Source organism: Triplophysa dalaica, chromosome 3, assembly GCF_015846415.1.
Source record: "Triplophysa dalaica isolate WHDGS20190420 chromosome 3, ASM1584641v1, whole genome shotgun sequence".
Lineage (NCBI taxonomy): Eukaryota > Metazoa > Chordata > Actinopteri > Cypriniformes > Nemacheilidae > Triplophysa > Triplophysa dalaica.
In genome coordinates this window covers 14,548,869-14,574,309 of record NC_079544.1, presented here as the reverse complement: position 1 = coordinate 14,574,309, position 25,441 = coordinate 14,548,869, and the positions used below count along the sequence as shown (strand labels likewise).

General features: G+C 37.4%; 3 protein-coding genes across 4 annotated transcripts; 2 read left to right on the top strand and 1 right to left on the bottom strand.

Annotated features, from left to right (window-relative positions):
- The first annotated feature begins 1,684 nt into the window (after positions 1-1,684).
- Positions 1,685-7,375, top strand: pcolce2a (procollagen C-endopeptidase enhancer 2a). Its single transcript, XM_056744112.1, has 9 exons — positions 1,685-1,803; positions 2,099-2,207; positions 2,653-2,908; positions 3,191-3,315; positions 3,445-3,581; positions 3,814-3,980; positions 4,327-4,410; positions 5,921-6,088; positions 6,859-7,375. The coding sequence occupies exons 1-9, from the start codon at positions 1,736-1,738 to the stop codon at positions 6,987-6,989; spliced, it is 1,245 nt and encodes a 414-aa protein (XP_056600090.1). The 5' UTR covers positions 1,685-1,735; the 3' UTR covers positions 6,990-7,375.
- Positions 7,376-9,280: 1,905 nt separating this feature from the next.
- Positions 9,281-21,872, bottom strand: pls1 (plastin 1 (I isoform)). 2 transcript variants are annotated; one of them, XM_056743667.1, is made up of 16 exons: positions 21,786-21,872; positions 17,428-17,535; positions 17,002-17,162; positions 16,534-16,663; positions 15,797-15,929; positions 15,562-15,643; positions 15,120-15,285; positions 14,825-14,967; positions 14,122-14,217; positions 13,331-13,523; positions 12,619-12,697; positions 11,909-12,023; positions 10,564-10,697; positions 10,333-10,456; positions 9,926-10,050; positions 9,281-9,815 (listed from the first exon to the last, which is right to left on the bottom strand). In XM_056743667.1, exons 2-16 carry the CDS (start codon positions 17,495-17,497, stop codon positions 9,677-9,679), a joined length of 1,890 nt encoding a protein of 629 aa, XP_056599645.1. In that variant the 5' UTR covers positions 17,498-17,535; positions 21,786-21,872; the 3' UTR covers positions 9,281-9,676. The 2 variants fall into 2 exon arrangements, with proteins under 2 accessions (XP_056599645.1, XP_056599644.1); XM_056743666.1 differs by lacking the exon at positions 21,786-21,872 and adding an exon at positions 17,920-18,037.
- A 944-nt stretch (positions 21,873-22,816) lies between these two features.
- Positions 22,817-25,019, top strand: chst2a (carbohydrate (N-acetylglucosamine-6-O) sulfotransferase 2a). The gene has a single exon (XM_056743598.1). The coding sequence runs from the start codon at positions 23,337-23,339 to the stop codon at positions 24,729-24,731; it is 1,395 nt and encodes a 464-aa protein (XP_056599576.1). The 5' UTR covers positions 22,817-23,336; the 3' UTR covers positions 24,732-25,019.
- Positions 25,020-25,441: the final 422 nt, after the last annotated feature.

Sequence of the window (25,441 nt, the reverse complement as noted above, 5' to 3'; positions counted from 1 at the left end):
CTTTGGAAAGAACAACATCTGGATGTAGATGTAGACAAAAAAATAGAAATTTGATCTTGAGCACAGCAAAGGTCCACTCTGATTCCTGTCAGGTCCAACGTTGTTTCCCCTTTGAACAGAATACCTGTAGTTGAGTCATTAGATGCTAATTTACGTTTGAGTAAATATTTCTAGGTCACCGCTTTCCCTTGGGCCAACAGTTTGCATTACTGAATTATATGTCACACACTTGGCAGTATGGCCAGATCTCGTTCCATTAAGCCTAATATTAATCCACCAAATGGCTACAGCCCAAATGGAAGCCCTTGTTTTTAGTGCCAGAGGCCGATTCAAAGGCAGTGCCAGGGCTCCGGGACAAGCATAATAAATAAGGCTTTGTAAGTGCATCGTAAAAATCACTTATCCTCATTTCGGGGTGGGCCAAGGTATGCTAGAGGGCAATATGCAAACATTTGGTCAGTAGGAAATTGCTCAAATCTGAATGTAATACCTAATTCAAAACGATCAATCAATGGTCAATCTAGAGAGTATTGGAAGAATTTCACCCACATGTTGCACATTGCTTGTGTTGCTGTACATTGGACCGGGATTCATGCTGCTGCCTACGTCTGGACGACCTATTGGAATAAAAATGTCAAATGTATCCATATTTTGACGATAACTTTATTTAAAATATTGATGAATGGTAAAATCATGTTGACAAATGAATGGTTTATATGAACAAAATGCTTTGATTCAAAGAATGTGAAAATTATGTATCCCAGTGTTTCAAAATGTGTATGTCTGTCTCGGATTTGAAAGTCTACATTCAAAGAGTCAATGTGAACTCACACAGTTGTCATAGAATGTCTCACAGTTTGCATTCCTTTAAAACTGAATTATCTATCCATTCCTTATTCTCATTGTATGTAAAAAATTGTCTGTTTTTTTAAATACAGAAACAAACCCAGTGACTGCTTTGGGAATTTTAGTTGTAATCAAATTGTCTATCATTGTAACTTCATATGTGAGAATGACAACATGTTGCAGAAATGTCAACAATCAGTACATTTCATAAAACGAGGATCAATGGTCTCAACAAATCAAACAGATGTCAATATGTTATGACAGCATATGACAATGATAAACGGTTGAAAATTGGGATTATATTTGTAATTCCAATTCTACAATCTAAATGACAAAATAAAAAAATGTTTACAGTATTAAAGTTATAACGGATTAACACGACTGTTTTGAAATAATAGAAAATCAGGCACAGAAATGTTGATAAAATCTTGTGCAAGGTAGACATCTAGTGGTCTTCCATCAAGCTTTAACCAGGTGGACTCGATCGTCTCGGTTAAGAGTAAAATGTGGTAAATGAGGGTATTAATAAAATTCACTGATAAATTATTTATTCGTTAAAATATAATGCATACCAAAAAATGTTCAGGTTTAATAACCTTATAACAGGTTGAGTGACAAAAATAAAGGCAAATAAATTAAAACATTAATTTCAGTAAAGATCTAAAACTGCGCATCGAAAATTAAAATTAAGATTTGAAGGCATTTGATAGCATAATAAAAGAAAACAACACCCGTTTTAAAACTGTAGTCCAGAGCAAAGTTCTTCCCTCCCGCTCGAGCAGAACAAACAGCACATTCATGAGCAGGAGTCAGTCAGCAGTACAATATCTCTGGAGATTTCACTTCTCTTTTCTCTGAATGTGTCATTTGTGCAAAAGCGCCTCATACAATGAGGATTATAATCTGGATTTTTGCGCCCGTTTTCCTGTTCACTAGCATTTTTGCACAAAGACGAAGGTATGTGAAACTTCAACTGACCTTACTAAATGACAAAACAAATATCTAGAACCAGAATAGATCGCTATATTAGTATGAGGGGAATAAGGCAAGAAAAGATAAAACCATAGAGTGTTTTCAATAAGTAGTTCAATAGATGCTTGCTTTTTTGCATATAATGTAACATCTACTATTTTACATCGTAACAATGCCCATTTCACACCAATTGTACGTTAGTGTAATGATAACATATAGGCACGTAAAATAGCGTTAATGTAAGTCTTTTTGCTGTTCATGTGAATTTCCCGTGCTGTAGACCAGTGTTTACGTGCGGTGGGAACTTTACTGGAGACACGGGACTGATCGGGAGTCAGGGGTATCCCGGCGTATACCCACCCAACATCAAATGTTTGTGGAGAATTACAGTAAGGCACAGATGTCAATGCATATTCTTTCTGTGAATGTTTCATGTGATTTTTCGATAAACAATATTTCCCATCATGTCAGTCCAAAATAGAGTTATTGAAATGTATAAAATAGAAATGAAGAACTTTCATATGTCAGGGAAGACAATAACATAGGCTGGGTGGTTGCTTTGAAAGTCGTGCCAAAAATCCTAATTTGTTAATTTGGAAAAGTAATGGCACATCTCTCATCAACAAGCCAAATAATCATTTATTTCCGAAGTTCAAATGAAAAATGAGTTAGCACCTTAGAAAGCGCGACCAATGTATTAAAAAAGTCTGTAACATCCAGTTGTGACCTCTAACATGCTGTGAGACCATTATAATTCCAATCTCTTTAATAATTCAAATCATGCTTCATTTCACACTAATTAGTATTCTCTACTTCTCTGAATCATCTCTTTAGGTCCCTCAGGGGAGGGTGGTCTCCCTCTTGTTTCGAGTTCTGGACCTTGAGAGTGATCATCTTTGCAGATATGATTATGTTGACATATACGATGGCCACATCAATGGTCAGCGTCTCGGCCGCTTCTGTGGGACTGCAAGACCTGGCAGATTGGTCACCAATGGAAACAAGATGCAAGTGGTCATGGTGTCGGATGCCAACACGGCTGGGAGTGGTTTCCTAGCTGCATACTCAGCGATTGACCCAAATGAAAGAGGTAACAAGACTCTACCAATTCATTACTGTCCCAATATAGAAAGTGGCCCTTCCCTGTGTTATTTAAAGTAAGCTCAGTTCTCCAGTGATCTGCTTTGCTCATAAGGGCACATGATTCCTTTCTTCTTATTTGAATTTTATAAACCTCCATAGAAAAGTTAAAAACATGAAGCTTTTTGAACGTGATGATATAGTGAATCAGTGAACCAGTATTTCAGTTTAAAGTGTATTGCTTACATAACATCAGAGTAATGTATTATAATCATATGCTTGTCCATGAAAGGTGATCGGTATTGTGGGGGTCATTTGGACAAACCTGTTGGGACGATAAAGACCCCTAACTGGCCGGATAGGGACTACCCTCCAGGAGTAACGTGTCTCTGGCATATTGTTGCCCCTCAAGACCAGGTGACTCTACTCAAAAGTCAATTTTATATTTGTTTTCATTTTACAGTAAGATGGTTTATGTATCATCTGTAGCATTTAACTTCAAACAACACTCAATGACACAACTAACATGATTACTAAATCTCACAGATCATTGAGCTAAAGTTTGAGAAGTTTGATGTGGAGAGAGACAGCTACTGCCGTTATGACCATTTGGCTGTGTTTAATGGGGGAGAAATTAATGAGTCACAGAAGATCGGCAAATTCTGTGGAGACAGCCCACCCGTGTAAGAACCTCATTTCATCATCGTGCTCCAATACACCATTAACCACCTGCTTCCAGTGCTTGTTGCGCATAAATGTGAACACAGAAGCTCAAGTGTGTGATGTGAATGTCAAGGCAGTTTCTTCCAAATGTACTGCACACCTACTTTACTTAAGGCCATTAAGATTTTATTAATTTATTGTTTGTTTCTTGTATATTTATTTATTATTTTTTACTCCTCGTTTCCCCTTTAGCCCTGTTTATTCTGCTGACAATCATCTCCTTGTCATGTTTATTTCCGATCTGAGTCTGACTGCAGATGGATTTATTGGTCATTACCAGTTTAAACAGAGGAGCCTTAGCACAGTCAGCGCTCCCCTCACTCCTGCCAGCACCTCCCCATCCACCACACGACCCATGGGTGAGTCCAAAAGAAACCTAGAAGGCATCATTTCAGAAGAAGAATGCAAGTAGCAGCTTGGTGTTAAACTGCTGTATATTATGGGAATGACCTTATGTAGGTAATGACATTGGAATGTAGTGCAGATTTATTATGTTTGGATCATATGGAATGCATTAGGCTGGTCACATGGGATGACTAATGCGGTCCCGTTCTATAACTAAAGTGTTTTAACAGAAATAAATGTATGTGACTTGTGGTTGGTTTTATGCTGTATTTTAGTGCATTACTGTTAGAATGTTCTTGAATCGGTCATCACCTTATCCAAAGCAATAAAACCAATCTTTGTGCTCTTGTTTCCTGAAAGCTCTTACTTATTCTGAAGATCTTTGCAAGCAGAAATGCAAAAGGACTGGAACAATTGAAAGTCATTACTGTTTGAGTAACTTCGGTAAGTAGACGTTTTTTTTATTTTAATGCTTATTTTAACGCCAAATAATAGCAAGAATTCTAAGAATTTCCACATCTTTGATATTATCTTCTGGGAATCACCGGCACATTTAGGCTAGTTAACCACAGCACTGATATTAATGACTTGTTTAGTCTAACAGTGAAGTCTTAGGTTAGTAAATAAAATCTGTTTTTGAATCTTTACTGTTTACAATAAAAATCAAGTAGGGAATAATCGACGACGGGCCGTTCAATTATTCGAAAGTTAATGCACACCCAGAGGTGGTAATGCGGCCAAGACGCAAAGTGGAGGTTAACTTTGTCACCTCCGGTGTGCATTAACTTTAGAATAATTGAATGGACCGGAGTCAATTATTCCTCTCACAGTTACCATACCACAGGATATTTAATTTAATTTAATTTCAATGTTTGTCATGTCATCATCTTTAAAATGCTGTTGATGGTAGGACTACTTTCTTTAGCATCTCATTTCTGTTAGAGCAAACGGACCTGGAAGCTTGAGCCAGGTGCTGTGTGTTTGTGAGTGAGAGAGCTAGAGATAGCGCGCACACTTGCGTGTTTGTGGTAATATGATTGAAAAGCTAGTGATAGTAAATTATTTTTTCCTCCTATTGTTTCTATCTTCAGCAGAAAAAAATCACGCAAACTTTTTAAAGAGTTGGTCTATCAAAAAATATTTGTCATCAGATATAAGCAGCTTGCAGAGAAAAACGAACCAGTAGACTATCAGTGTTTATTAATGCATTTAGTTTTTCTATTTAGTTGTTTGATTTATTAGATTTATTAGATTTCAGTATATGTATTTCTTGTTTTTAAAATGCTTTGTTTATTGAAACGAAATTGCACACGTTTCCAATAACAGTAAAGTATGACATTATAAACGTCAGATCAATGGCAGAGTGCTGTGTGCGGTGATGTCCCGTAGGCTACACTATAACCTTTCTGTTGTTTAAACTTGACAAAGTGATATGGGACTGTAATGCGGTCAGCAGACCTGGAACACCTTCATTCAGATTGTAGCATTCAACAGCCCAGTGGTAAACATAAATGTAATGAATGAAAAAGCTTTGGGACCACTTTTAAAACTATTTTAACAACTTTTAAAACTATCATTCCTGGACTTCAATTATTCATATGAAAGCATCAAAATGATGTGATGTAGAAGTTTAACCAACAACAAAGCTTAAACTAGAATAAACCAACAGTAATAATGCACATCGCTGGTTTTAACTTTTTAAAGTTAAATAAGCCTCTCAGCCACAGTCTCTGTCTTAATAATAATGCGTGTGGATAGAAAATGTGTTTGGGCTGATACCGAGACTCAGCTCTTTTTTTAATTGAGGCGGCCGTAAAACTGCTGAGCGCAGGAGAAACAGCAGCGCACAAAGAAAAAAAACTATACATGCCTTATACATTACCATGCACACATATTCGATTCATTTGTTTAAACCAGAAACCGTTATTCAGTGAATACATTTGTTTTTTCACAGTGATTACCGCCACCCTTATCTCAGCCGCCATGAGGGACCAGAGCATCCTCGCCACTTTCTCCATTATGCACCTTTATAAGGAAGGAAGTTTAGCCATCCAGCAGGCTGGAAAAACCATGAGCACCAAAGTCACGGTCCTCTGTAAAAACTGTCCTCTGGTCAGAAGAGGCAAGTATCTTTATACTAACCTTAATCTAGATTCTTCAACAAAAACCCTGATTATTTTGATAGAACTCACTACAGCACCCGGTAAGTCAAGCGGAAGAAAAGTCACCCCAAAATGAAAATGATTTCAACATTTAATCACCCCTCTTATCGTCACAAACCCGTTTGACTTTATTTCTTCTGCAGAACACAGCAGAATATATTTTGACGAATGTTAACCAAACAACAGTGGTTAACATTCACTTCTATTGTATTCTATTGGGAGTAAATTATGACAGAATTTCTATTTTTGTGTGAATTATACCAGATTTTCACGCTTAGTTTAGGTAGACTTCGGTAGACAACTTTTTTAAATTTAAAACCTCAGCCAAGTCTGGCTCCATTTGGGAAATGTAAAAAAGGATATATGGCATTCTCAGCGTTACGGTGTGTAACTTAACGCCCGCTCAGGAGAGGGTCTCTGATGATTTCCTCCAGTCATGGACAGCTAGAATAATAATTTTCTTCAACCGCATGCATGGTATGTGATCTCTGAATGTAGAAATATTTAGCCACAGCGTGGAAACTCTGAAAGTGACTTTATTTGGAGGAAAAAGTCTTAGAAATGTGCCATAGAAGAATTTGTTTAAAGTGTGCAGGAAGAATAATTTGGCAGTACAAGGCAACAGCGATTTGCTTTGGACTTTTTTATTGTTAGAATAAGTAAAAAGGACTTCTTTAAATCCTAAAATATGTAACACTTTTACACTTTCCTGTTTACTTTGATTCTTCAGGGCTGAACTACATTGTCATGGGACAGACCAATGATCAGGGACACGGTGTCATATCGCCCCTTAACTTTGTCATGGCTTTTAAAACCAAGAAGCAGAGAGATCTTGGAGTGTTGAAGAACATACACTGCTGATGTGCAGAGCACCCACCGTCCGGAACGTTTCATGTGTGTGGAATGGATACACTAAAGACTCTATATTTCATTTAGCACTTTTACATGGTGCAATGATTTAAGAAACTATGTTTTACTAGGGGCTTATTTATATTTTAAAGAGTAAGAAATGTGTTTTTGAAATCTTTGGACAATGACCCTCAGATGAGATCAACTGTTTATGAGGACTAAGTCTTAATGGACAGTTTAAGGGTCATTTAATAATTGATTTGATCCTGTTTGAATTGAAATTCCCAACCATTGCATTGTTACTGCATATTGCAACATTCATTCACAACTGCAACATTCATTGTTTTAATATTTCAAATGCAAAATTGGCTCATTGCACCACATGGGTTTAATAATAATCTGCTGTCTTAAAAGTATTTTAAGAGTTTTAGGAAGTTAGAGGAAGACTTTCAAATGTAGGTGTACTAATGTACTCATTGACACTGATGGACATTGAACATGAAGTTTTTTCTGCTGTTGCAGAGAATTAAAGAGAATTAAAGAAACAGTGTTTAAAAATGCAGGCATTTACTCTGTCATTTGCAGTAGCTGGGGGGTGGTGACATTTACGTTGCAAGAGATGTGGACATGTTGGCCTTTGAATCTGACATTTATCTTATATATCTATGAGGAATGAGCTGAGATTGAAGATGACACAATGAAATGCTGTCAAAATGAATTGCATAGTAATATTTGTAATATGTTTGCTGAGGTTACTACAGAAAGTCTATGGTTTATTTCTGTCACCATATGCAGAATAAAAATTACAATAATTGAATTTCCATAATGTCATTTAGGGAAATATTGTAATAGGGAACAGAATACCAGGCTATCAGAAATAGGCGTTATTCAGCTCATGCACTTTATTAATTATATTGAGTTAATAAATCATAGCTGCCGCAGAGGTCCTGACACTCACAGCAGCAAGTAAACAACAGTATCCACATTTAAATTAATTAAAGTCCTCAATGAGAGCAATTAAAAAATCTCAGTATTGTAGTCTAAGTGAACACCACCGAGGGTTGCAGTGTGCCAACTTGACAAGGACATGGGTTTGCATAAATATGCATACCTGAAACACAATTGCTTTTGATTAAAGCTTCAGCCAAATATGTACAATATTCATACGATTGTGAGAATATAACAGGATATACGGAAAGAATTAAAGATCAAATATGTTGTCATGTTTTCGCTACTTTGCAGAAGGGATAACATATTTACGAAACACGCTCTGTAGAGCAGTTTGTCTGTTTAGGGATACCGTAGAAACATGGCGAATTCCATGTATGGGGACCCGCGGTATGTGAGGATAGAAATAGCTCATTCAAAGAAATAAAAACATAACGCTTCATTATGTAAGGTCTTAAGACAACTCTGAAGACATGGTTATGTTCTGTATATTATATTGCTGTTCTCAAATAAATTACACATTGGACCTTTAAAGTTATGTTACATCAAAGTGTCATCTCAAACATGTCAAACTTTTAATGTGAATTAAAACACTGGAAACACTGTTATTTTAATCAAATTCTGAGAAAAAAATGAGATTTCGAATTTGCAACTTTTTTGATAAAAGAAAACAAACTTCTATGATTTTCTTTCTTTAATAAATGTGAGTTCAATACAATAACACATTTGAGGCAGGGAGATTAAAATGTAATGCTCTGCAAGGCTGCAAGTTTTAACATTAAAACTGTTATGCCAAGAGTGGACACATTAAACATAATATTACAATACCAACAATAATGCGATGCTGTACTTTAAATGAGACAGATTGTTAAGTGGATACTATGCACCAAGATCCACTGTGTCCAGAGTGACAGATCCTGGGCACTGCATGTTCTCTTGGATAAATCTGAGTGCAGCTGTATGTGATGACTTGGTCATCATAGAGTGATGCTCACAATTACATCAAAAGAGCTGGTCATGGTAAAGAGAAATGTAAACAGGAGGCCAAGCTTAGAAAATTTTAGTTTTTCATAAATGCATTTCTAGCCACTGTTAAATGATGTGGGTGCTGATAAAATTATTATTCATGTCTATTTGGAAAGCTGAAATGGCTTGGAAAGATTAACATTCTGGCATTAACATAGCATTCACAGAGTATATTATTCTCTGCAGTATCACACGCTCACTGGATGAACAAATATTGTCTAGACTGAGATCCAAAACTAAACGAACCCATCATGAGTTTGACCGCTTGCCAAAGCAGGTCGCCAGCGGCATCAAAACCTGATTAAATAACAAGATTTAATTGGCTTAAATATTTCTTCTGGGCACCTTTATTTATGTAATGTAAAAATATACAACTATTTACAATCTGGCTCCGATTTATATAATCACTTTAATGAGTCGATGGAAATTAAAACCATTTACAAGGATTCACAGTTATTAAAGCAATGAAGAATGTTTTTAAATAATCGTACGGGACGTCTCCATGCAGTAGCTATCTCAGTCAGCAGAAATGAAATGATTAACATATTCATTGTGCCATTAAGAAAATGCTCAAATGAACGCATTGTAAATTCATCGAAGGCCTAAAGAAACATTGAAAGAAAAGAAAATGAGTTTAGGAGACGCAAAATGGGTGTGATGGAGACGGAAAGTGCAGAGAAGAAAAAGTGCAATAACACGCATTGTGCAACGTCCTTCAAGAAAGGTCAGCGGTCCACTTTTTTCAAGCTTCTTCCCATAAGGCATGCAAACACTGTCATCACCATCTTAGGGTTGACCTCCACAAGGTCGTCGGGCAGGGCATACACCTTGGCTCCGATTTTTCGCGCCACAGAGATTGCGTATCTGCAAGTGGAAGACACAGATACAGAGAAGGTTGCCGGTGGCGAGACAAAAGGCAATTTGGTGTCAGATGTGTATCAGGGTAATTTATGAGGAACCGTGAAAGAACGTACTTTGCATTGTTTAGCTTGTCCTCTGTGGTCATGTCACCACTTTTCACCATCTCGTATTTGATGGCTTTGGGCATGATGGTGTCGATCAGATCGATCACTGGCAAGCTGGTGCTGATTGATTTGTCCTGAAATGATGAATTGTACGATGGTTTCATAAACACTTTGCATATTACATATGAATCACTATGAAGTCATATTGTGTAGAGTCAAGTAATGCAATTTATTTGTACTGTAAGCTATTAAAAATGTATATCAGTAAGAAGGGGTGTTATTCATGAATTTCAGTTTTTCATGAATTGTTCTTTTATTCTTACCTGTAAACTGTAAACCAAATATGACAACTTATACAAGAAATGTGTTAACACAGACATTATTTTATAAATACAGCCCTTTCAGTGTTCACTTACCTTGAAGCTGTTAATGCTTGAATCTTTCTGTCCCTGTTGCAATGTGTTGTTCACCCAGTTAATAATGATTTGATCACTGACTATTTCTCCTTCACCAATGTCAGACAGAACCTTCAGTGTGTATCTGCAACAGATAATATTCGAAAGTATAATTACAGTATTCATCACAACACACAGGCGTATGATGTCTAGTATCGAGCAGTGATTCTTTATTCGGTGAAAATGAAATACCTTCTCATCAGTTGCCAGACTAATGCAAGCGTGTGCATGGGACTTCCCTCATTGATATTTTCTCCTCCAATTCCTACTAAGGAAAACTTTGCTTCCTTTTTCCCCAGCTGCACTGCATAATTACAATTCTCAAGCTACAAAACAAACATATGTCAGCCAAATTAACATTAAATGTATAATTCAACCCCGACAACAGCAGCACATCATGCATAAATATGATTTTATTTTGACAAATACTGTGTGCATTCTAAATTCTGAACGGAGCTATGTGGTGCCCTGAGGCAGCTCAGTGTAAATCACTTCAGAAATTTAACTTGTTTAAGTGCGGAGACATTTCATTTGCCGTCAGAAACAAGTTATTATTATTAAAGTTTTGACTGACTGCTGTTGTGAAGTAAAGCGGTGAAAATGGGAGTTAAATCTCTCATCTCACTTATTAAAAAGGGGATATAACGCTGCAGGCATACTGACTTCTTTACAATGTTAAACATGCTGGCTTCTCATGCTAATCATGGTCAACTTATCAAAAATCGAGTTGGACGACGTATCACGTAGTATTTCTGTGCTTGATACACTCCCCCAAGGCTTGTATAGGTTTCGGAAAGTCTTTTTCAAACATGAAAAAATGTAACGTAACAACTTCTTATAGTCCCTTATTGAGCAATTCTTCTGGAAAAGCATGCCCACGGCAAGGCGAAAGAAATATCCCGCCCACGAGTCAACCGACGAGCGATAGGAAGACACGCTCACCATCAAGATTGGCTGCGCTACGTCAAGATTGGCTGTGCTGTTGGCCTGCAGCTTCAGCTCGTTACTCTTGCGATAGTGAGAGAAGTTGAGGTGTGTTTGTTTGTTCACATCATTTCAGGGATGGATGTTATATAAACCGTGGATATAACGCTGAATTTGCAGATCGTTTGAAACTGATAGATGGAGCGGTCCCAGCTCTAAAAAATGCCGGACATAAACAGCACGTGGTTTGTGCCAGATGTCTGAGTTTTGTTGGCAATCGTCGTGTACATGCATTATATAAACAACACAAACTAAGAGTAAATCAAACTGTTATGCAGGGATAATGCGATGATATATTGTGTGCTCATGATTTATTTCCTCTTCCTGCACACCCCCAGGATGTCGTCTGTTTTCGGAAATAATCGTACAGCTGTATCTATCTTTTATAAATGTGATCAAACAAAATACTCTTAGAAGATACGAAATATGCAATGCTACTCTATAGGTTCTCAAGATTTATATGAAATTTGCAGAAACTGCGTGTTCAAGCGGACATTTAAATTCTTATTTACTGTATTTTAATATGTAAACCCAAAGCTGAGCTTGTACGAACCTTCTTCATGTTGGAGCCCAGAATTGGATAGGGCTGTTTGTTGACTCTAGCCCAGTTAACAGGTACCTGGATCCTCTCATATAACTGAAGAATGATCAGAGCATCGTGCAGATCACTGTAGAGAAACAGACAAGTATTCCACAAAAAATTACAAACTGCAATCATCTGACCTTTCGGTTAAGCCTGACTTCCCCAAACGTTTTGTCAAGTGTGATTTTACATATTTACTTTTTTTCTGAAGAAAATCGAGTGAAAGGAATTCTATGTGATTGATTTTGTAAGGTGTTCCATTTCTAAGGAGGTTATTTAGAGTCTGGTCCCTCCTTTAATGTAAATCTATTGCATTTTTGGGCATTTTATAATTGAAAAGGGAACATAATAATAGCATTATTCCTCATTAAGGCATGGGATTTGAGATTTCATTTATAAAAGACAAATAAAATTGTTTATTTTTATAAATAGTATACATTTATAATTTCAATTATAATGCTTTTTATATAATACATTTTAGTTTCTGGTCAGTAACTACAACTCTCTGTGTATATTACAATAAATAATACAATCAAATCAAACAAAGCTCTTTTGTGTTTTATTATTTGTAAGCCTTTATTGTTTTAGTTGCTGATTCCAGGGCCAACATTTGCATTCCTGCTTCAACTATAGTAGAAAACCCTTCCACAGATGCAAAGCTACATAAATGACAACATTACCTGTACAAGTGATTGACAAATGGAGTCACACCTAGTGAATTCATCCAATTTCTGAAAGTTTTGTCTTCTCTTGTTTCCCCTGCAAAAAGACAGACATCATTTTTATTCATATACAATATGAAATCAGTTGGAATTAATTAATATTCTCATGAATGGAGCAAAACAATTATTTTTATTTCTTATTTTTTTCTAAATCAGTACAGACAACAAAGAAAACGCTGTCTATATAATATCATATTTTAAAACCTTTTTAAAGTTCTTAATCTACTTATTTTTAAAGCCATGAGGGAGTCGGAGTGGAGAAGAACATGAAATAACCAGATTAAATGGAAGAGATAAAAGGCACTGAGATGAACCCAATCACCCCCAATTACTGATGTGACATTTGGCGCATGGCACACATTATTCTGTGCAGCCACAGAGCGCCGCCTGCTGGCCACTGTAAACACTACAGGTACTGAAAGCACATAATGCAAATTTGGTCTTCATAAAAACGGTCCAGTGAGTCATTAACAATGTATTATAAACATAACAGACTTAGTTTCCTATAATAGAGGGAAAATCGCAACTAAGTCTGGTTCATATTTCATCCAGGATGTGAATTCAGATGTGTACCAAAGATAATCCAGCATCATTCATCACAGGCAGTCAGCAAACCCTATTACACCACAAACAGTCCCACATGTGTATCAGATGAAATAAAACAGCTCACCCTCAATAGCATAATCAATGCCATTGCTGGCGGGTCTGTTCAAGGCCGGGTACATGTTGAAAAGATTGGCCACAAAGGCCATGTTGAGCTTATGGTTTCCTGCAACAACATCGTGGGGAGTGACAAACTGTCTGCAGTCCAGACGATCCGCTTGCTTCAACATGAGCTCTGCTCTCCTTTCATCATCACACTCCTGAAAGATAGAGTTATTAAATCAAACTAACATTGCCTAAAAGCTAAATGATTTAAAGCGTTGCTCTTAAACAGATGTAGTCTAGTCGACACAGCAGTGTGTTAAATCAACATCTGCCACCATTTGATGAATGAACGTTCTTCGCACAATAATGATAAATTAAAAAAGATATATTGGCGAGACTCCACAATAGTTACATTTTATGCTCCCACACACGTTCTGAGTCACTTCCATATTTCATTTATAGACCTGAAAATTAGATTGTGTCTGCATGATGTTAACCTGATGTATTGGCTACTTTGAATGCACTTCCAAGTTTCTTATAAAGACTTACAACTATTTACTGTTTTAAGATTTGTTTCAAAGTTTAAACCTCTGAGCTTCACATCAAGAACCCTTTTGTTCTTCTGTTGTTTTCTTTTGTCCTCATGTTCACATTCACTTTGTTGTTTTAGCAATCAATCTTAGCCAAAACAACGCCACCTTCTTTTTTATCTGGACTGAAGCATCTCATGAAGTGGCAGAGCTAACCCTGACACAGGAAGCATGTTCGCATGCTCAGTGAAGGACCATTGACTAAACAGTCAGACTGACTTACATTCAGACCAGACATGTCAATGTCAATCCTCATCTCATCAAACCCTCCTCCTTTCGGTGAGATCTGTCCCAGCAAGTGGAAATACGCCCTGGAGTCCTAAGAGAAGAAAAGGCTTTGTTACACAAGCTGATTTGAACTAGCATGGACATAACTTGAGGAATTTGTCAAACCAGATCAAAGGCTTCGTTTTTTTTAAATAGGCTTTTAAGTTATACGCTTATTAACCCTGACACAAACAGTACAGTAAACATCTGCTGTGTAAAAACAACTGCAAAACATGATCTTAGAAAAGGCAGTTTTACATAAACATCTTACAGACATTTTCTAGATGTCTTTATCATGTCTGACAGCAGACGTTTCATAGACGTATTGCAGATGAACAAACTATGTCTTGCAAATGTAAATGCAGACATCAAATACACGTCTGCCAGATGTTTGTCTGCTATCAGGGCTGAGATCTCTCCTGTCAAATGTCATGTAGACATCAAGAAAATGTACAAGTACAAGTAAGAATGTACAGTATGTAAAACGTTTTAGATGTTTGGCAGAAGTTTAACACAGCAGATGCTTTCCAGATCAAAGATAGAATTAGTTAGGAGTTTTTTTGGAAAGTTAGGATGGATGAAAGATCATGTCACATATTTGGGTCACCACTGTTCAATAAAACTAACAGACTCAAACTGGAAACAAACAGGAAATGTACTTTGATATCTTCACTGAAGTTCCTGATTGGTTGCCAGCCAGCCGCTCTGAGATGATAGTTGACCCACCGCAGCAAAATGTCCTCGGGGGACATTGACATCAGGTGGTCCAGGTCTTCTGACTCATCCAGCAAAGCAATGAGAGCTGCACACACCCAAATGCGAAGATGTTTGAAAAACGAAACAAATCGCTCACGTACACGTACACACCTATTTTATATATTTATGGTGGCAATTATCGTCCCTATTAATCATTAGATTATCACTGGTATCACGATATTACAGCAGGCAAATGACCTTCATTACGAGAGATCTCAATATCAGCGAACAGGCCAATTTTTATGATTTGCCAGAGGAGTCCGAGCACCAGGTGGGGAGTTCCTGCCTTTAAGTCCTGAGCGTCGATGTTGACTACAGTACAGCCGATAGCTGAAGCTGAGTTGAGAGCCAACACCAAATTCTCCTGAAATGGAAAAGAGAAATATAAACAATGTGTCTATATTTGTTGTCATAATCAATCTTCTCCTCTAAAATTTGAATGATGACGTTTAAGTCATGTAGTATGAGGTTGATTAGGATTATGAATTTAGAAACATCTAGGCCCATTGCTGGACAGGATACGCATGTCTTTGTATTCTATTTGTTAAAGACAAACCCTACATTTTAGAAAGATTCAGTGTAAAAAAAAGAAGCAAAGACCATTAGGTGAATTTTTACTATTAAATCTTAGAGCGCTTACAGTCATGGTGAATGGCGTGCGTTTCTTTGTGTTGATGACCCGCTCGTCTATAGTGTCAGGCTGGGAGAGGTTTATCATTTTGCTGCAGAAAGAGAGCCAAAAGCTTGTTAAACATGAGCTCTCATTCAAAAGTAACTCCCATGAATAATTCATTAATAGCTCAGGGTATTTCACAACATAACAAACAAAAAACACTTCAGGGAGGAGAAGTGAAACACAACTGTTCTTATAGTACCATAGAAAAATTCCATCTTTAACAGATTTGAAAAGACTGTCGGTCTCCGGGTTCATCGGGATGAGATGCTCGCAATCTGGATCCTTTGCCAGGGCTTTATTGATCCAGTTCACGAAAGCCACTTTTTCTTCATCTGAGAATTGTTTGAACGACAAAACATTAGCAAGATGAAGGCACGTTTAGAGACATGCAGTCTTCTAATATCAGAGGTCATAAATTCCCTTTATAATGTAATTTCCAACTATTAAAATAGGGTTTGCCCTTGTTTACCGTAGTGGGAAATTATATGAATCCAAACAGGAGTTGCTCAGAGTCAAGCTCATATATTCTGAGGAGCATCTTGTTGTGGAATTATTTATGATAAACATAAATAAAACATTATAATATATAATTGTTACAATATTTACATAAAACAAATAATTGTTTTATTATTTTTATTTTAGATACATAATTACTAATACTCCCATAATGTTACAGGATTCTCTATAGAAGCATATATGCTTAATTTGGTCTAACCTGAAAGATTGGGTGGCAAAAAGTGTCAATTACATTTTTAGAATAGAACTAAAAATACGATTAAAAAAATAATAATTTGAATAATAAGTTAAATTAAGAGTGACTGTATGGTGTGCACATATCATATTTACGGTAAGTTTATTGTATTAAAATTAAACAATGTACATTTTGCTTTATATTAACTTTAAAAGATGACTGCCAGATCAGGTGTATCTTCTGACCTGAATATGAGTGCTGTGTTCCTTCACTTGAGATCTTTGATGTTCCACCGAATGATCGAATCCCATCTCGCCTGGAGATGCACTTGCGGAAAGTCTCTCTTATTTCTTTACTTCTTAGCTCCTGAAATATCTGAAAAAATAAGTAAGGTGATCTTTGTGAGAGACCTACAAACATCTTTCAGGTTATTACGGTATTCTCTGATCAATAACAACTTGATGCAAATGCAGCATAATTTAAAGCAAATTCGATTTTATAGCTAGAGGAAAGATTTTCATCAAATGTTGTTTTAAATTTTGCTCTGTTCATGCAAAAACATCATATGTTATGGAATAAAGTAGGATTGTGATTTTTTCTTAATTTTAGAGTTCAGCTGTCTGAATTTATATTTTTGGCTGCACTGTCCCTTTAAGATCAAAATCTTACTATGAGATAACAAACCGTAATATACAAACAAATATCCAACATACTGCAACAAACTCTTCAAAGCTGATCTTCTCATCCTTGTTTGTATCACCAGCAATAAATTTCTCCACAATCTCCCGAACCTTGTATCCCGGTAAATGAAAGCTGGCCTCGCGAAAGAGCTCTTGCAGTTCAAAATCGCTTACGTAGCCACTGTTATCAATATCTAGGACAGAAGACAATTTGAATAAAAAAAACTTATAGCAGCAAAGTTGAATCCATCATCACAAACAACCTTTGATACCATTCCTACAGCTGTAATTCCATAAAAACAATATGTGCGCATTCGTGGGATGACAATTAGCCATAAAACAGACATTGACAGTATGTATTGACTTACTGTAAACTTTGGTAATATTTGACACCTCACAACCACCAAATCATGTGATTTAACCACTTTTTACACACCAAGTAGCTTTAAAAGCACTGACCAATTTTATTGAAAGCGCCCCTTAGGTCTTCCAGGTCCTCTCGGGAGATCTGTGTGACATTGTTTTCCATCCTGACCTTCTCACAGCAGTTCTCAGCAAGCAAAAGACCTGCAAAAAGACATAGACATTGTAAACCTTGTTTATCTGAGCACAGCTGTATATCTTTAATGATAAGCAAATTGTTCTACACAACGTGGGTTTGAAAGCTAGAGACAATACACAATAAACAGTCGACTAGTTTGGAAAATGTACATTGTTACATGCAATACTATCTAAATCAGCATTTTCCATCAGGATTTCCTTGCAGTATTTATAATTTCATATTCATTAAAAGTGGAAAAATATGATTTCATACACATTCGAGCCTGTAACTGAAAAAGTTCTTGAAAGAATATCGCACATACAAAGCATTATTCTATAGATTTCTATATGATATCACTGTCAAATCAAAGCTACGTTAATGTCCCACTGATGTCAACATTAAAACAGTACCTCTCTTCTTGACTTTTCACTCTTCTGCAAGGCTCAGCTGGAGTATAAGCAGAAAAAGAAGTGGTGTTTTAAATTGAGTCTTCTGCAATGTAGTCTATCCTCTTTCAGAGTGCAGCAGAGCTCATTTGCTCATATAAAGACATTACAAGACAAGTTAAAGACCTTTGGCCTCTATGATGTCTACTAAAGGCGAGGGCTTCACTGAGACAACTCTGAAGTTAACGTTTAACATCTAACCCAATGCTGCGTCAGCTGAACATGTCATGTCATGTAATACTTCCTCACCTCAGAACCTTAAAACAGGGCTGTTCTTTTTCTGCACATAGCACAGGTGCTATAGATGTTTTAAGTTTTGTAGCACAAGTATACGTCTGTTATCGTCTTTAAAAAAAAACAAGTGCTGATCATCACATAAATAGACACAGGTAACTGAAAAAGGACATTAACGTTATACAAGTGTATAAATTAATAATTCATTTTTTTTTCCCAACTTCATTTCTTCCTTTTTAATTTTTGTGAATTCTGTATTTTCAAAGCTTTACTACACAGTAGTAAATACATCCGTCCATAAAAATACTGTAGTGTACTACAGTACAGTAAACTGCAGTAAAATTCTTGTGTATCCAGTTTATTTGCACCTTACTATAGTAAGTATTAAAGTATACTATAGCATCCTGCTGTTGTAAAGGGGTGGCATGCATGCAACCAGCTACCCTATTGAAGTATCCTGCAGCTGGTTTCCAGCAAAATCGGTGTGCTACTTTCTCCAGAGGTTGGGCCTGGAGCCTTAACAGCTGAAGAAAGCCACCAGGGACATAGCTGCAGCAGCCGAGTACAGCTCAAGATGGATGTGAAGAGAGCCCACAGTTGGAATCCTTCTGCAGGTGAAGGCTAGTCAGTCTGCCCCACTCAGGCGAGGTGTTCGGGTTAAGGTAGTTCCTACAAGTTCAGCTTGTGGCAAAGCATCTCTGATGTTTACTTCACCTAGTGTTTACTACAGTTTATACATTTACTTCACAGTAATTATTTTATTATCTGGTTTATATTAAGCAGACTTTTATTTTGCCGCGTGGTCGTGAAGACGCTTGAGTTTCAGTGTGCTTGATAGTAGCTTCACTCAAAACAGGGAAATACTCGTAAAATAAACTTAGAACAACTCTGTGCATAAAGCTAATTGGGTTCATGTCCTCGTATAGTAAGATAAAGGCAAATCAAAGAGTGTCACACTTGTTACATGTTGAACTGTGCAACTCATTCACTCATAGACACAGAGAACAAGCAGAGGACATATTCAAACAGTAGAATTCCACTTTCATGATTCCTTTCATGTTTTCCCACATCGCAAGAAGCATAGGGCTCTAACATTAGATAAATGGATGCAGCTTGAAAACAAGTTTCTATTGCAAAAACAAAAATAAAACATACATATAAAATAAATAGTGCTGCACCATCATACCTCATACACAAACAATTAAGCACAAAGACAAACACACTTTACACAAACAAGCGGCTCTGTCTAATCCACCTGTCAAACTGCTACACTAGTAAATTTATTCTTCACACAAATCGCTTTTTGTAGCATGTACAGCCCTAGCCCTGCCTTAAAAACACTGTACCTACTGACATATGGTAACTTATACTTTACACTTCAGATCATTCACTTGACACCTGTCCATAACTTTGTGACCTCTCCAGACTGCATAACATGTCTCTGGTTTTGTTTCTTACGGCAAGTGGGAAGTTTAGTGGATTACAAAAGAAGAACTTTATATCTTAAGTATTTATAGGCCCAGGTAGTATCCATCTTAATTGCTTCATTTAATACTTTCTGCCATACAGACATACACTCAATTTACCCAAACACACCCAAAATCTCATTGAATTCGGAGATCTTCACAATTTTTGTAACAAGAACTGTTTAGTTGTTGTTAAAAGGCATTGATTGCAGGAGTGAATACAGAAGCAAAATGAAAGGACAGCAATAATGGGAGGCTCTTTGCAGCACATTAGCTTATAATAGCCTCCTACCTCATAAAAAGATCTTATCTGTGGAACAGTTGACTTGATGATTGTGAAAACGGATTCACAACCTATAAAGCAAAAGAACGAGCAGGGAAATAATATCCTACTCATGAACGTTTTTTCAGTTCTTTTGAAATTACCAGAGATAGATTACAAAACCTCAGAACCTGCATGTTCTTTTTTAAACAGTACACATAGTACAACTCATGTTGTTATACAAATGAATTACCAAATTAACAAAGTCATTATAGTGTAATGTAAATTATTCAATAAGTCATTTATACGGTTCATCGTGTTGCTCAAAGTTGCTAAGATCTACCGTATCTAAAGTCAACATGCACTTCAAATTCACTGGAGAAAAGACGATAAAGACTGTATACATCACAAAATGGAAAACAGTCAGAAAATGTACGATTTTAAGGAAAACAACTTAGTTACTAGTTTTCCTGTAGTTTAATTGATATGACATTGCGTTAGAAGGTCATGGGTTCAACGTCCAGAAAACACACATACTGATAAACACGTATAGTATACCTTGAATGCACTCTAAGCTGCTTTCGATAAAGGCGTCTGGCAAAGCATGAACGTAATGAATATAAATTAATCTCTCCAGCAGAATCAAATTGAAAAGTAATATGCTGACTCAACAGTTCAGAAAGAGACTCTTAAAGAAACACACAGTAGCAACCTTACCACTCACAAAACCTCCTCACTTCCTTTTATCAAGGGATCCGAGCAACGACGTACTAAAAGATCTGTGAGTAATCCATACCAAATAAGAAAGTAGATATTAATCTCTTTCGAGAGTTTTAAAGAGTCCTTTTGAACAAATAAGAATAAACAGGTTGGAAAACAGGTAGCAAGTCAGTTTCTCGGCTCAAGACTGTTACTGTTATGCCTGATATTCAATACGGAGCTCACTATTTTAAGAGACTCATCTGCCTCTGGGTTGCCACCTGCATTATTGATCATCTTCAGAACAGGATCGGTTATCACATTACCCAGGCCCTTACGGCTGGAAGAATGTTACATATTACGCCATTAATTCATTTTACTTTAATAGAATACTTCATTGGACTGCGGCCCACAGAGGCTGTGCATGTAATATGGAGGTTACCTGGATGCTTCCCGACAGAGCCATTATAATTTTATTTCACATGAGAGAATGAGATATGGAATTCAAAAGTGACAGAGGCATATTTTATTATTTAATTCAATTCAAGTTTATGTATATAGTGCTTTTCACAATGTCCATTGTTCCAAAGCAGCTTTACAGGAGCAAATAAGAAACACACAGAAAGGTAAAACACAGCACAGTGCAGGGTGTTTATAGAACACTTAAGATCATTCAAATAAATAATATCTAATTAATAAATAAATAAATGTAGTCTCCCGGTGAGCAAGCCAACACTGCCCTGCTGTGGCGAGGAACCCAAACTCCAATGATTGATTAATGGAGAAAAAAAACTCCGGAGAAACCAGGCTCAGCCGGGAGGGCCAGATCTCCTCTGATGTGTCATAGCTACACTCAGTGACCCCGACCAAAACATCCACGAAGAGCCCGCCACCCAAAAAATTGCCACGCCTTTTTTACATTGAAATTAGTGGAACAAAATGACCTAAATTCAGCTTTGAATTATGGTTTTTAATTAAAGTAAATTTGCACCGATTATCAACTGAGACTATATCAAGAAACTGTGTGATTGTCATATTCCTCGATAATGGCGAAATCATATCAGAAAACATATGGAACACATAAGGAAAGGATTTGAAAATGTATTTTGGTCACGGCAGCAGTGGATTTTTTTTTATCAAGCCCGAGAAGAACACAGGCCCCATCTCACCTTTCTTTGGCCCATTTCTTTAGAGTTCTTGACATTCTTTCTTCATGTGCAGATAACAGAAGCCACAGATCTCCAATTCAACAGCACTGAAAATATGTGAAATGTTATAAAGAGCAAAGAAAAAGAAAAATTGAAGTATACAATTCTTTAAACCAGAACAATCCCAAACATTCAATGTAACCTTTACTGAGCGGGTCAAAACAACGACCAGCTGAGCTCCTACTTCACAATATGGAAGGACTACAGGCTAATGCAGTACTGGAATGGCCCATCTACTAGGCCTATAATCTCTCTATATACTTACATGATAAAGTCAAAATAACTTTTAATTATTTCCCTGCCCCTGCATTATTTATAGATACAACTTAGTTCTTGTATGATTGTTTCAATGTTGTTAAAGTCGAGGCAACACTGTGATAACGAGTAACAGAAACTGAACAGCAGGGGGCACTAGCTACACATATAGTTGACACATAGAGGCACTAGATGTCTATTGATGGAAAACTACTATCAATATGTAGGCCTCATTTTATTATATACAAAAATGTATTTCAGCAATCTCAACTCAAATAACTCTTGTTTAAATATATTTAAAATAATTTAAATGAAACTTTTAAAAAACAAACGTTTATTTATTTTTCATTATTATTATGACTATTATTAGTATTATTATCACTACCATTATTTCGCAATTATTGCAGAATTGTCACGTATGTTCTTGAAACCGTCATTACCCCTTAATATCGATATTACCTCCAACTTTTATGGTCAAAGTAATAAATAACGATTTTCTTAATAGATTCTAAGACATAATAAAAAAAGGTTATTTAGGTTACGCAGTAAGTGAACGACGTCTCAAAACAACACAAGAATTTATACTTTGAGATATAAAGCACCAGAAACATCACGTTGCTCTGTGGCCATATAGTGTCGGATGCGCCAGTGATATTTGAGAAATGTATACACGAACCAATAGCATCGTTGAAAATCGCCCCCGAAGCTCCCCTTTCCGCGAATCAGCGCCCAGAGGAGGCGGTTTCCTTGGTTCCTTTACTCCGGTTGAATTCGCACCGTATCAATTAGATGCACGTCTGGACAACAGAGCAGAGATCTGGGTACCACTCGGACGGAAGATGCAACGTTCGTTTGATTCTTCGTATATAAAAGGATATTTTTGAAAGAATTTCTTTGTGAACTCAAATGTACGTACCGTTTTATTACAGCCGGTGGCCTGGACCCGCTTATCTTCCCAGCGTTTAGCAGCTACGGCCGCGTCGGGATGAACCTCTAGAGAATTTCTATCGGTGAGATAAACTGGAAGGTTTTGTGAGCCATTTTACGATTTGAACGCCATCGCTCGTCTTGGACCCGAATGAAACCCTGCGCATTGCAGTGCGGTTTGTTTTTGTTTCGTCTATTTTGGATACGGACATCCCATCGTCTCCCACGCTCCGGCTAATCGATCATCGATTACACGGACTTGGGGCAGATGTCACGCTTTCTTGTGTCCTCATCACTGTTTCGGACATCGCTGGCTCTCCCGTGTCCTAAATGAAAAACAAATCCTACCCACTAAAATTCACACCACCATGGGAGAAGAATGCTGGTTTTGGAAGGAAACACAAGCCTTGCACGAGGAACCACACCAAAATAATAGCCAACCCCGGCATTGTCATGAAAGTGCTACGCCGGAAAAAGATAATCATATTTCTCGCCTATTTTCTGCTGCTGGCTTTGACTATGTTGAACCTGGCTAACTACAAATGGACCAAAGAGCCTCAGCAATGCAACCAGCCAATGCAGGGACTGAGCTTCCAAAGCAGATCAGACGTCCGTTTCATCTACAAAGCCCCACAGGTGAAGAAAAGGCAGCTTGTGTACGTCTTGACCACTTGGAGATCTGGGTCTTCTTTCTTTGGGGAGCTCTTCAACCAAAACCCTGATGTGTTCTTCTTGTATGAACCAATGTGGCATATTTGGCAAAAGCTGTACCCAGGGGATGCCGTGTCTCTCCAAGGAGCTGCCAGGGACATGCTGAGCTCGCTTTACAGATGCGATTTCTCTGTTTTTCAGTTGTACAACACCCCAGGGGGACGGAACATAACATCTCTTGGACTGTTCGGTGCCACTCTCAATAAAGTAATCTGTTCATACCCTCTCTGTGCGTCCTATAGAAAAGAGGTAGTGGGGATGGTGGATGATAAAGTTTGTAAAAAGTGTCCCCCGCAGAACCTCCAACTTCTAGAGGAGGAATGTTTAAAATACAACACTATAGTTATCAAGGGAGTGCGTATTTTGGATATTCATGTTCTGGGACCTTTGATGGAGGACCCCTCTTTGAATCTAAAAGTAATCCATTTGGTTCGAGATCCCAGGGCAGTGGCAAACTCCAGGATTAAATCTAGACACGGACTGATCCGAGAGAATTTGCAAGTGGTACGCAGCAGAGACCCAAAGCTTCGTCGTGTGCCATTCGTGGATGCGAACCATAAAATGAACAAAAAAGATGGTTCGGACTATCACTCCATAGGAGCCATGGAGGTCATCTGCGAGCGGATGACCAAAACTCTACAGACTGCCCTCCATCCACCCAGGTGGTTTAAGGGAAAATACATGACTGTACGTTATGAGGACTTGGTGGAGAACCCTGTTAAAACTGTTCAGAATGTTTATCGCTTTGTTAACCTTTCAGCCAACCACAACATTGAGATCTTCGCTATGAATATGACCACAGGAACGAGCGCCTCCACAAAACCGTTTATTGTGTCCTCCAGAAACGCCACGCAAGCGGCTAACGCCTGGAGAACTGTGCTTAGCTACCAGCAAATCAGACAGGTGGAGGAGTACTGTCAGCATGCAATGTCTCTACTCGGATACCTGCGTGTGCGGACGGCCGCAGACGCGAAAGATTTGAGCAGATCATTATTGACACTTCCTAAAATATAGACGTCGCCAAAGACATTTTATTGAAGTCACTGTATTTGCATTTGTGCTGAAAGCAGCCTTTTTATTCAATCAAAACAACTGTTATTTATGTTCAGTGCTTAATTGCCCTGTGGAATGTATCTGTTTGCAATGTACTCTACACAGCCATTTATGTTGGGACCAGAATATTGTCTGTACATCGCCAGATGTTTGACCAAATAAGAGCAAAAACAGTACCATGTGTATGATGTGTCATTAATCATTAAAGCTATGCCAAGATGTTTATTTAATTAAAACATTTGGACTTTGCATTGGCTGTAGACAAACTGAGGCTTATTGTTACAAAGAGGTGTCCGATGTGTATTTAAACAGCAAAAATTACACCATCCTGTTGTTTAATTTCAAATTAGAATAAGATTATATAGCGGAGCTCCAAACAAATCACATGCACTACCCTTCCTGAGTTTACCTCTTAAAAACTAATAATGCAGTTTTGGATGTATAGTATCAGCTTCCAGCTGCATGCTTTACTACAGTCTGCAAATGTCACATGTTTGTTATGCAAATGTGATTTATCATACATTTGTCTACTTTTCTCATTTTTACTCTGCTTGAAGCCCTGCATCCATACAGGTGTGTTTATTCTTGCTTAAAGGGATAGTTCACCCAAAAATGAAAATTCGGTTTCATCATTTACTCACCTTCGAGTTCTTATGATGACAGAATTTTCA

Bases quoted from the DNA above. Each gene is read 5' to 3' on its own strand.
- pcolce2a (XM_056744112.1), top strand. From the start codon at position 1,736: ATGAGGATTATAATCTGGATTTTTGCGCCCGTTTTCCTGTTCACTAGC. The intron at 2,208-2,652 runs GTAAGGCACAGA...TCATCTCTTTAG, and splicing joins AATGTTTGTGGAGAATTACA to GTCCCTCAGGGGAGGGTGGT. The intron at 2,909-3,190 runs GTAACAAGACTC...TGTCCATGAAAG, and splicing joins GATTGACCCAAATGAAAGAG to GTGATCGGTATTGTGGGGGT.
- pls1 (XM_056743667.1), bottom strand. From the start codon at position 17,497: ATGGAAAACAATGTCACACAGATCTCCCGAGAGGACCTGGAAGACCTA. The intron at 15,644-15,796 runs GTACTATAAGAA...CTCTTTCTGCAG, and splicing joins AAAGATGGAATTTTTCTATG to CAAAATGATAAACCTCTCCC. The intron at 15,286-15,561 runs GTAAGCGCTCTA...TTTCCATTTCAG, and splicing joins GCACGCCATTCACCATGACT to GAGAATTTGGTGTTGGCTCT.
- chst2a (XM_056743598.1), top strand. From the start codon at position 23,337: ATGAAAAACAAATCCTACCCACTAAAATTCACACCACCATGGGAGAAG.